General features: G+C 45.6%; 1 protein-coding gene across 10 annotated transcripts in view; it reads left to right on the top strand.

Annotated features, from left to right (window-relative positions):
• TNC (tenascin C) overlaps window positions 1-12,295 on the top strand; it is a 92,026-nt gene that overhangs the window by 41,115 nt on the left and 38,616 nt on the right. For 5 of the 10 annotated variants that reach the window (XM_057313713.1, XM_057313715.1, XM_057313716.1 and 2 more), the window contains exons 10-13: window positions 1,322-1,585; window positions 9,685-9,957; window positions 10,533-10,805; window positions 11,401-11,673. In XM_057313713.1, the coding sequence (XP_057169696.1) occupies window positions 1,322-1,585; window positions 9,685-9,957; window positions 10,533-10,805; window positions 11,401-11,673 (1,083 nt within the window). The remainder of the gene's footprint in view (window positions 1-1,321; window positions 1,586-9,684; window positions 9,958-10,532; window positions 10,806-11,400; window positions 11,674-12,295) is intronic. The other 5 variants (XM_057313714.1, XM_057313718.1, XM_057313720.1 and 2 more) reach the window with 2 other exon arrangements.

Raw genomic sequence — 12,295 nt, 5'->3', positions numbered from 1 at the left:
AACATAAGCACACTGCATCTAAATGATCCTGAAGGGAAATGAGATTTTTTTTAGGAGAAATTGGAACCAGATTCTATAAGAAACCTGCAAACTATTTTTAAGTTGGTAATCAGTTCCTTTTTTTTTTTTTTTTTAATAAACCATGGACTAATCCAAACACATCTGGGAGGTTTTCTCTTAGAAAACACCTGACTTTTATAGCATACCATTGTCCTACAGACCATAAGGAGCAGGAACATAGTTTCAGACAGACTTTGCTCTTACCCATTACATCCTGAAGCTCCAGCCTTTGGAGGAGGGTGGTGAGGAGCTGTATGACTTAAAGCCATTATTGATTCTTTCCTCAAGTCCCACCCCCCACCCACCCACCGGAAAATTTGTTAAAGAAAACTCTTCCCTCTGCTTCTCCACCAGCCTCCTCCTTACTTGCCCCAGGCACTGTGAAGAAAAGGGGTCTGGTGTGCAAAGAGGATGTACACCATGCTCCTGGAACTTCCTCATTATGCCGGCGCCGTGCTGAGCACACACACTCACACTCTTTTTTATCTTTTTATTTTGAGGTAATTGTCAATTCACATGCTGTTGCGAGAAACAATACAGAGAGATCCCCCTAAACCCTTTGCCCAGTTTCCTCCAATGGTTCACAACTGTGTAGCCACTGAACGATATCACAGCCAGGAAACTGATATTGATACAATCTATCAACCTTATGCACATTTCACCAGTGGTGCATGCAACTCATTTTTATGTGTGTGCATATTTAGTCTTACGCAATTTTATCCCACAAAACTTTTTTCATCCACTGGTACAGTTAAGACACAGAATAATTCCATCACTAGGGTCGCTTTTGTCCCCTTTTTTATAGCCACAGGCACCTCCCTCCCAGCCCCCTCTCCCTAACCCTGGGCAATCCCTAGTCTTCATCTCTGTATTGTTGTTATTTCAAGAATGCTACATGTAAGGAATCATACAGAGAATGTATTCTGCCGCGATAGGCTTTTTCACTCAGTCTAATTCTCTCGAGGTCCATTCAAATTGTTTCTTGTGTCAACGGTCAGTTCTTTTTAGATGCTTTTAATTAAGTAGTATTTCATGGTATGGATATATACCAGAATATTCTTTTTAATCTTCCAAAACTCAACAAGGCACTGTACTGTGGCATCTTAGAGAGGGGAAAATAGACCCAGATGGGACAGTCACCTGCAGGCACACAGCCCCCTGTAGGGCAGAGTTAGGATCCTAGCCCAGAGCTGCCTTTCAGCCCCAGGAGCAGCCCTGCCTCCCAGCCTGAGGCCTGTTCATCTCTCTGCTTTCCTCCCAGACATAGACGCACCCAAGGACCTGCGGGTTTCTGAAACCACAGAGACCAACCTGACCCTGCTCTGGAGGAGGCCTTCGGCCAAGTTTGACCATTACCGCCTCAACTACAGCCTGCCCTCAGGCCAGCCAGTGGAGGTGAAACTTCCAAGAGACACCACTTCCTATGTCCTGAGAGGCCTGGAACCCGGGAAGGAATACAGCATCCTCCTTACCGCGGAGAAGGGCAGGCACAAGAGCAAACCCGCACGAGTGAAGTCATCCACAGGTGAGGTCAGCCTCTGAACTCCCTCCAGAGGCTCTGTTGATTCTGAGGTTTGCAGACCCATAAGTCAGGCTGTCTCCATAAGGGAAGGTGAGAAAATGCACAACTTTCTCTACATAGCACTTTGAGGGAGCGACTGACTTCTCTTTTCAAACTCTGTTAACTGATTCAGCAGAGTCTTCTTGCTGGGGACTCACTAGCGTTTTTTAAATATTTCTTCCTGGGAGAACTTAAAAGCATCAGGGTTTGTGTTTGTCTTTGGTTCTTTTTTTTTTAATTAATTTTGTGCATTTTACAGAGTATTTTAAATTGTTTATTTTTTGTCCTCCCTCTTTAGCCTAACAATTAATTTACTTTTTACTTTATTTTTTTTCAAGATGACCAAGATATTGGTAATAATTCTTTGGTTACTTCCCACTAAATGTTTTTAAGTTTGTTTGTTTATTTTAGTAAGCTCTACACCTAACATGAGGCTCGAACTCATGACCCCAAGATCAAGAGTCACGCGTTCCACCGACTGAGCCAGCCAGGCACCCATCCCACTAAATGTTTTTATTCCAGGTCTTTTACTTCCCTCTAAGGTTACCTGAAAAGTTGTGTATGATCCTTTGAGGCTTGCACAGCGCCCTCCTCATTTTCTCTTTTCTCCTAGTCTTCAAGAGGCGAACTTGGTTTTTCCATGACGGCTAAATCCTGATCTCTGGTGTTCCTTCTAGCCCAAATATCCTGTTCCTCGTACCAGCTGCCACAGTTCCTCGGTAGCTAAGTTGAAAAAATAATCAGAAAAAAAGTCCATTCTTCCTATATAAAAAATATATGCATAGAGTTGTGGCCCCAAACTATTCAAGAGGTCTAGGTGGAAAATGTTAATTCTACAGGGCTTGACAAGTAATAGTCTTTAGTCTCAATTTAATTAGTCTTTACTGAGAACCCACTGAATACATTGTAGTGTGCTGACATTTGAGGGGAAAGTGGGTCATGTACTTAGCATTGTTATTTTCACTCATGTGCTCTTGCTCTCTGTCCGTGGGGAAGACTATCAGATATCAGATATGTTATCAGATGTTAGATGGAACACCATCAAGGAAAGGGGGTGATTGGGAGAATCAGGGGCAGCTGGAGAAACTGTCATGGCAGAGATTTTAGTCCAACTCAATCTCAATAAGCAGAAAAGGGGTCATAATGATGGGCAAATCTGGAAATGCCTTGAAGAGTCTTTGTCATGTATGAGTACCTTCCCCTGCAAATAACAGAGAACTCAAAAAACAGTCACTTCAACAAAATGGAAGTTGATTTCTTCTCATAAGGTAAATCTGAGGCTAGGTGGTTCAGGTCTGGCATAGCAGTTCCAAGGTATCAGGGGCTTGGGCTCCTTCTCTTTTTCTGTTCCACCATTCTTAGTCCTTGGCTCCATTCCCAAAGTCACTTTCATGTCACAATATGGCTGCCACAGTACAGCCTTCACATCTGTGTACTAGGCAGCCTGAAGGAGGAAGAACCAAAACCAAGAAGGAGCACATCTTAGATGAGTCTTTCTAGAAACCTCACCGTTGATTTCTCCTCATATTTTACGGGCCACTCCACACTATAAGCAAGTCTGGGAAAGGCAGTCTGGCTCAGCTTGTTGCTGCCCACATAAAATTGTGGTTGTTTATAAGGGAGAGAGAATGGATATTTGGTGGACAAAGAGCAGCCTGTTCAGAGAGTCTAAAGTGTGCTCTGTGCACGCACTGCTTCCCAGCCAGCTATGATATGATCATCAAGGGTGCTCTGGAGGGGCAGTTCAATCAGATAAGGGAGGGGCAAAATAGAATCCAGAAGAAATAAATCCAGGGTAGAGATTTGAATGTGTCAGCTTTATAAACATGAGCTTGTCATAAGGTGTCAAGGGACGGACAGCAAATGAATCTGGAAAACAGAGAAAGAAATTTCTTTCTCTTCTTTCTTTCTACTTCCTCTCCTCCTCCTCTTCCTTCTCTCACTTGCCCTGTCTCTCTCTTCATCTTTCCCTGAGTTCGACAAATACTTTATCAAAGAGTTTCCTGTCTCTACTCAATCATTTTACCCTCTGGCTGCAGCTAGGTTATCCCCGGTCTCCAGTGGGGAAGCCCCCAGGCCTCAGCAGCTCAGGAAGATGAAAGCTTTCAAATGAACCACAGGCTGGATTACTTGGTCTCTGACTAAGAGCCCAGTTTTGGCATCCCAGAGACTCAGTGGTTTCATTTCCCCAGCCACACATCCTTAATACGGTTTCCAAAAAATCATGTTGTCTATTTAAAGACATCTTTCATTACAGGAAAAATGTTCAGAGTCCCTTTTATTGGCTCTTCCCCCACAGTCTGCAGAATATTTTTCCCTAGGGCTTTCTCCATAGGACAATTTTATTTCATTAAAAGTGAGGTAGACATCTCTTTCCTTCTCTCGAATTCTATCCTTTCAAGTCCTCTACATTCCTTGACCCATAATGTTTACAGATGAGCTCCGTGTGCTAAGTTCTGTGGACAGTAGATCAGTTGGGACAGATCTGTGCTGCCGGGGAAATTGCTGGTACACAGACCGACAGACAACAACACAACACTCCGCTTGCTAGAGTTGGGGGTACAGAGGGTGCAGCGGGAGCACAGGATGATTTCTGGGCATCAGGATAGGCTTAAAATGGGAGGAAGCTTTTGCACAGACACATAAAGGCAAACAGGACTCTGTTGTGGATTATGGAAATAAGTACCAGTAGAGGCACTTGGCCTTGTACATATGGGAAGAAAACACATATGGGAAGAAAACAGAAACAGATCACGTGGGAGCTCTTGGGCAAAGGTACTGTGTGGTTTTGAGTCCCACGATGTCAAAGGGCCACAGGTTCAAACCTCAGAAGAAAGGGATTCCCTGTTCTGCATCACTAGATTCTTTTTTTTTGATCTCTTTTTTTGAAAGATTTACTTATTTATTTGCGAGAGAGCACGAGCAGGAGGGGTAGAGGGAGACAGAGAGGGAGAGAGAATCTCAAGCAGACTCCACGCTGAGCGCAGAGCCTGATGCGGGGCTGGATCCCACAATCTTGAGATCATGACCTGAGCTGAAACCAAGAGTTGGATGCTCAACCGACAGGTGCCTGCCAGGCGCCCCCATCACCAGATTCTTAATAGCAGAAGTCTGCAAAGTGCTGCTCATTTTCTGTGGATCTTATGGAGAAGATGCGGAATTGGCTGCCCCCAGAGCATTTTTTCCCAGGGAATTCCAGAGCTCTAGCCATGAAATTGAGCCAAAGGGCAAGCTTTGTCCTTGACACAGAACCAAATTACAAGTATGCGTAAGCTAGCTGCCCATCACACCTGAAATAAAATCCAAAGACCCTACCACAGCCTACGTGGCCCTACAGAATCTGTCCCTTCCAGTCTCTCTGATCTCACTCCCACCACTCGTCCCCTTATTCATTTCACCCTGGTCACCCTGGCCTTCCCGCTGTTCCTTGAGTATGCCAAGCCTGCTTCTACCTCAGGGCATTTGCACATGCTATTCCTGCTGCCTAAATACCACTCCTCTCCCAGTTATTCATCGGCATCTCCCTCATTTTATTCAGCTCAAGTGTCCTCTCAGTAGACTTTTCTGGCCACCAGTCTGAAATGGTGTTCCCATCCTGATTTACCCCTTCAGGGTGCTGCAGAGTTCCTCATGACACTTATCTGGCCCGACATTATTCAGTAGTTGGCTTACTTGCCTAGGACCTGCCTCCTACTACCGCCCAGAAGGTAAAGACTCTACCTCCTTTATCCAGTGCTGCATCGTCCCCAGTGCCTTAGACACAGCCAAGCACAAGACATGTGCTTCACGAGCATTTGGGAACCCCAGCTACTCCAAACTGGTAGTGTTCCATTGACTCTCCTGGTCTTTTCCTTCTACTTCTGTATTAACAACCCAAATTCTCTCCATTTAGGATTAAGGGAAGGGAAGTTATTCTGCTGCCTTCAATTAAGCTTACTCTAGATAGAAAAGGAAGGAAGGAAAAGAGGGAGGGAGAAAGGAAAGGGGTGATGAAAAGAGCGAGGGAGGGAAAGAGAGAGAGAAGGAAAGCGAGAGAAAGGTAGAATCCCATTAATGTTGAGGAAAATTAGTGTGTGCCAGGCATCTCCCCCATGCCCGGCATCTCCCCCATGCCCCACCCCCTGCATTTATATTTTGATAAACTCAGTGAAACCCTGCTTAAAACGGAGGCCATGAATTTGTAGGTGAGCAGTAGGGACATAAAGCAGAGAGACTACGTAAAATACAAGGCCAATAAAGCATCTTTCCATACCAGCGGAAGACTCATCAGTGATACCCCAGTGATTCTCATGGGTTTGGGAAACAGAAAAGTGGGATTTTTCTTACAGTCACAGCTGCAAGTAATAGGGAACATTCTGCTGTGATGCCGTTTTGATTTATTCATGGAGCAACCTGAATGTATTCAAATATTTAATCATCCAACAAATATTTATTACTTAACTGCTATGGGTTAGGGAATGCTGGTGTCTGTGTAGAACAGAAAGGCACACAGTGAAGCCCTTTGCAATGGGAAAGAGAGAATCAAAACCAAAATTATAAGAATATAACCAGTCTGTTTAGAGGGAAGTGTGGGAAGCTATGGGAGCAGAAACAAGGACCCATTCCAAACCTGAGCGAGGGGAAGGAAGGATATCAGAGAAGGCTTTCTGGAAGACATGACACTTGGCTGAGTCCTCAAAGAGGAAAAGAAGAAAGGAAGTGCAGAAGGGGGTAATGACATTTCCAGCAGGAGGAACAGCATGTGAGAAGCTCACAGGCATGAGCAACTTCATAGTAGTGAAACACAAGCTGTCCAGTCCTGCTCTATGATGGAGCAGGAGAACAGCAAGGTATGGGGTTGGAGACATCATCAGAGACGGTCTACAGAGGGCAGTCAGTATCATGCTAGTGGGCTTGGTCTCCATTCTTGACAGTGATAAAGAGTCACTGAAAAGTTTAAAGGCAGGCAAGGCTTTTAATTTTAATTAATCTTGAGTTTATAAGATGAGATCAAGGCAATTAAATCTACCCTTTGGGGTCCTCAGGCTTGAATTTGGCCATCCACCTGCTGTGGGAGAAGCACTCTCTCCCATCAGTGAACACTGAAAGTGAATTCCTAATCAGCTACCACTTGATAATTACCATCTACAAGATGGTGGAAGATTTAAAGTTGGCGCATCTGAAAGTTTTAAGTTGGCACAGCCTGAAATTCCTCCAGGCCAGCTGGTCAACCCACCATGAGCATAGAAATGGGATTTCGAAATTCTGATTTCCCAGGCCCACTCACATTGTTCAGAGGGTGGATGCCAGTGCACAGCTGTAAGAAAAAGACAACAGCCTTTTCATAAAGAAATGCCAAGAAATCCAGCGTGGAACTATACAGCGGAAACACTGGGCTTCTGGGACAGTAAGGCCACCAGTGTGTCATTTGCTGTTGAAATGTAGAATCTGCATTTATGTGAAACCTCTTAGTCCCCACCTCAGCTGTTGTCCACTGTATTTTTATTAGTATTTTTCCCTCTAATTTCATAATTATCTCTCTCCCTTCAATTTATCTATCAATTCCATTCATTTTACTTATCTGACTAGCATGTGTTTAGTGAAAGGATGGGGTGGGGGGCAGGGGACCAATAGCACCCATAACAGGAACAGTCACAGCACGGCTCACTAAAGATAAACTGATACTCTTTCTTGACCTGCTGATCCAAAAAAAAAGTGGAAGAATAGTCAAACGTTTTGGTGGAAATATCACCCTGATTATTACTGTTTATTGAGCAACATGACGTTACGTGAAAGTCACTCTGTCACCTGTAAGAACGGATGAAACAGGACGAGAGGGGTGGTCATATAATAGAGTCAGTGGCATTTAAAAAAAAGCCGATCCAAAGAGAAAAGATGGTTCTGTCAGGAAGAGAGAGTTCCCACTGCACATCCCCTCCTGTCCTCTCTCCATCCATCTTTACTGCAAGAGCTTTCATAGACCATCCATAAGCCCTCCTCCCTGCCCCAGTTAGGTAACTCTCCTCACCTCTCCTGCAACATGGTTTTCATGGGGGGAAAAAAAAAAGCTTTATGTCTGAATCAGAGAGACAGCTTAAAAAGCGGTTAGCCAAGAAGGAAAGACAGTGACTTAATTCACATAAAGAGGAAACTTGTCAGTGCCATCCAAGTTCCTGACAAGCAGTTTTGACAGCAGGAGGAGAAAAAAAGAGGAAAGTGGGATGAGTCATAGGGGGCATTTGTGGTTGATAGGATTAATTTTTTCTAACCTTAAAGAGTTGCTTAGACTGATTTTTGTCCTGTATCTCTTCATGCATGAAGACTACTAGAATATTTGAGAAGGACACACTCCTGATTTTAGTTGTGCTTAAATCCCAAGGTCAAGGAGACGACTGTTACATCTGGAGCACTGCTCTTGGCCTCACAAGGGCCAAGGGGTTTAAGGATGGCTGACTCTCCCTTTCTTCCCCCAAAACGAGATGTGTTAGGTGCTGTCTTTCTCATCGAGGTCACGTTTGTGTGGTTAAGAACTGCTACAGGGCTTCGGGTGAGCTTCAAGGCGTGAATTTGGGTTGTATGAGGAGCCCATAGAATGTAGTGCAGGATCGGGTATGGCCAACATTTTCTGTAAGGGCCAGAGAGTAAATGTTTTAGAGTTCTCAGGCCGTAAGGTTTCTGTCACAACTCTTCAAGGGGGCCTTTAGCACCAAAGCAGCCATCAACAATACATGAATGAACAACCATGGCTGTATGCTCCAATAAAACTTTATTTATTACACCGAAATTTGAATTTCATTTGTATTTTCATATATCATGAAATAGTCTTCTTTTCGGATTTTGCCCCAACCATTAAAAAATATAAAAAACTGTTGTTAGCAGTTCATTACCAAAAACAGGCAGTAGGCCAGATTTGACCCTCAGATCATAGTCTGCAGACCCCTGTTCCAGATCAAACAAGATTTGCAGGAGTGCAGGCTTTGTCAACATGAAACATTAAGGAAAACCTTTCCCAGAACTTGGAAAAGTCTGAATTAAATAGATTCCTGAAAAGAAATATTTTTCCCTCAGAAAGGAAATCTTCAATCCAATCAAGCTAGGATTTTTAAGTTAGAAGCGTGCTTTGATGGGCACATTGGGCTCTTTTGAAACCAGCAGCCAATGGGAGGCATGAATAGAGAAACAATTTGTTCCTTTCAGTGAGCTGGAGGCAGTTCTTGCTCTGTTATTTACAGGATCCATTTCCAGGGAAAATCCTTTCCTCTAGGTCACACCAAGCCCACTTAAGCTCAGCCCTGGGCAAATTATCACCTGGAAGGGGTAATCAGACAGGTGTGTTGTTGCTGTACTTTCTGTGTTCAGGAGATGAATGACGATGGCACCTTCGGTTTTAACTGAGGTTAATAAGCTCTGTTTGTCCAAAGCCTCAGTCTTTCTCTCTAGTAAGGGGCGGTTTTGCAAAGACTCCTCGCCTTCCTCAGTACGGCCTTCCTTGGATCGTGTTCATTTATCTCTGATCTTCCTGAAGTGGTTTTATGTAAACTGACTTGAGCCCCGGAAACTGACTAAAATCCCAGCATAGAGACTATAAAACAGATCTCCTAGACGAGATTGAGGAAGCATGAAAAGGAAGGGAATCTAAGAGGAGCCAATTTTCTCAAAATACAGAAGGCTGAGCAGCTCAGACCAAGAACCCTGAGAAGAGCCAGACGCTGTTCCTTATGATCTCATCCTTATGATAAGAGACACATTCCAAAATGGAAACCAAAGCCTAGAGCACTACTAACATGGATATGTAGAGTTTTCTAGATCCACCGGACACTGGTCAGTAGGAAAATACCATTTCCAAAAGACACACCCAAAGAGGCAACAGGGCAAATAAGTATTATATTGAGTTTTCTGTTGATGTTTTGATGGCGACAGCAGCACTGGGGGATGGATACAGTGAGAGAAACATGGCGCTCGGCCCCGCCCCAGCCCCCACCACAGGCCTTTGCAGCATTGGCAATGGGTTTGCCATTTCTGGGTTCCCAGAAGGAAAGGGGTTTGAGGAATGGCTTAACTGACCCATCTCTGTCATTATTCAGGCCATGCCCCTGAACTGGAAAACCTCACCGTGACCGAGGTTGGCTGGGATGGCCTCAAACTCAACTGGACCGCAGCTGACCAGGCCTATGAGCACTTTGTCATTCAGGTGCAGGAGGCCAACAGGATGGAGACAGCTCAGAACCTCACGGTGCCCGGCAGCCTGCGGGCTGTGGCCGTCCCGGGCCTCAAGGCCGCCACCCCTTATAGAGTCACCATCTACGGGGTGATCCGGGGCTATAGGACACCGGTGCTCTCTGCCGAGGCCTCCACAGGTACCTCTCTCTCACCCTTCCGTTTCTAGCTTCTTTTGTCCCTAACAGGAAACTACCCACGGATCATCGGACGCAACTCACTTTTGAATGGACTTGTTCTGCCCCAAGTTGTAGCGCTCTGGTGTCTAACAAAGGGGAGCCGTCAGGCTGTGTGACTCCAGGGGCTCCTTTGACACCGCACCCTATGTGAACAACACCCTTTGGGGTTGTGCAGAGCCCTGCCTGGGGACAATACACACAGCCCCAGTGGCGGGGATATTTAGCTTCACAAACAGACTCCCTCCTGGGAAGGGATGTGAAGGCATCGTATTTAAAAGGAAAAAAAAAAAAGTCATGAAATTAATCTCCCTGTCCACGGAAGGTTGGGGCCATTCTTGAATAAAATAAGATGACAAATATTTTTCTAGACCTCATGCTCTTTGCTCTATTTCTCAAATTCAGGAGGCTGCATGATGCATGTTTATCTAAAGAAAGTCCTATATTTTTAAGTAATGTAAAGCCTGTTCTGGTGTTCAAGATTCCCTGGATCTTGCTGTGTGATTTGGTCATTAAACTCGTTCTTTGTCCTTCTCCAGGGGAAACTCCCAATGTGGGAGAGGTCACGGTGTCCGAGGTGGGCTGGGATGCCCTCAGACTCAACTGGACTGCTCCGGAAGGAGCCTATGAACAGTTTTTCATTCAGGTACAGGAGACTGACTCGGTCGAGGCAGCCCAGAACCTCACAGTCCCGGGAGGACTGAGGTCCGTGGACCTGCCCGGGCTCAAAGCAGCCACTCATTATACCATCACCATCCGTGGGGTCACGCAGGACTTCAGCACGACTCCTCTCTCTGTTGAAGTCTTGACAGGTATTGTAGACTAGTTCATTAATCTGCTTCCTCCCCTTGTCTCTGCTCAGGAAGGATCAGAGCTCTTCCTGCTGTAAGCTGGACTCAGCCTCGGCCACATTGGGGAACACCGGTGAATCATCCCCACTTCCCTCCAAATGTCATATCCCTTATTTGTCTAGTCTAGCATGGTAGCCAATTCCATGGAAAATTCCACCTACTCTTCCCTTACAAAAGTGAGAGGTGACTTTTCTTTCGAAGCAAGTTGCAGTCATAATAGCTAAGAAATTGGAAAGCAGTTTGCAAGTGGAAAAAAAAAAAAGTGGTCTGAGCTCATTTTAAGAACACACTAAGAGATTCCCCAAAGCCCCATTTAAATGTTAAGAATGGAAGTTATGAACAATTCCTAGAACTATCTTTCACTCCCAGAGACCAAAGAGAAAAACCCTGGCTTTGGTGCCAACAGGCAGAGTGCTCAACACCTGAGGTAAATCACGCATCTGTAATCAACACTCAGCAGACAACTCATCCCAGCCTCAGCCAAAGTGTCCTCTCACCTGATCCCGGCCTGCAATTACCTTTTTTAGTAACCCAGCAACTCTATGTCCTCATGCAGAGGGGCGTCCGGATCTGGGAAACCTCACAGTGACCGAGGTTCGCTGGGATGGCCTCACTCTGGACTGGACCGCCCCCGATGGGATCTATGAGCAGTTTGTCATTGAGATCCAGGAGGCTGGCCAGGCCAAGGAAGCTCACAGTCTCACGGTTCCGGGCAGCCTGCGCTCTGTGGAAGTCCCAGGCCTCCGGGCCGGGACTCCTTACACGGTCACCCTGCACGGCGAGGTCAGAGGCCACAGCACTCCACCCCTTGCTGTGGAGGCCGTCACAGGTATAGGACCCTCCTCCCACACCAGGGACGTGACTGAGCCAGCCTCTCTTTGGCTCAGAGAACATTCCCCACGCGTCAGAGTTTTATGCCAATGTTCCTGACAGGCAGCGCAAATGCAAGTTCTAACTCAGGAAGGTCTGGGTTGGAATTCCACTTTCCTGGCTGGATGTTCTTGGATCTATCATTCGACGTTTCTGAGCCTTCTTTTCTCACCTCCAGTTCAGAGATAATACCCCACCTGAGAGCATTGTCCTGAGCACTGAATGAAACCATGACGGAAAGTGCTTAGCAAAGCTCCCACCCTGTAGTAAATACTGAACAGCAAATAGGTAAATATATCAGGTAGCAACATATCATAATGAAAATAGCAGAAACAGTCGGGCTCTGGCACAAGAACAAGGTCAAAACTTTCTAGAGAAATCTTATCGTGAGTGGCCTCTGAGTCCCTGACTGCCGTCCATCTTGTGGGCACATCTCTATGGAATAACCTTTGAAATGATCTGGCCATCTTCAGCCGAAACCGTCCGAGTCTCTCTCTCCCCTTAAAAGACATTCAGGGCAGCAGGCACATTTCCATAAAGAACAGCCACATGTGACTTCAATGTTTTTCATTCAGTTGGGG

This window comes from Ursus arctos, unplaced genomic scaffold (genome assembly GCF_023065955.2).
Source record: "Ursus arctos isolate Adak ecotype North America unplaced genomic scaffold, UrsArc2.0 scaffold_18, whole genome shotgun sequence".
In the NCBI taxonomy this organism is placed as follows: domain Eukaryota; kingdom Metazoa; phylum Chordata; class Mammalia; order Carnivora; family Ursidae; genus Ursus; species Ursus arctos.
This window is presented reverse-complemented; position numbering and strand designations above follow the sequence as displayed.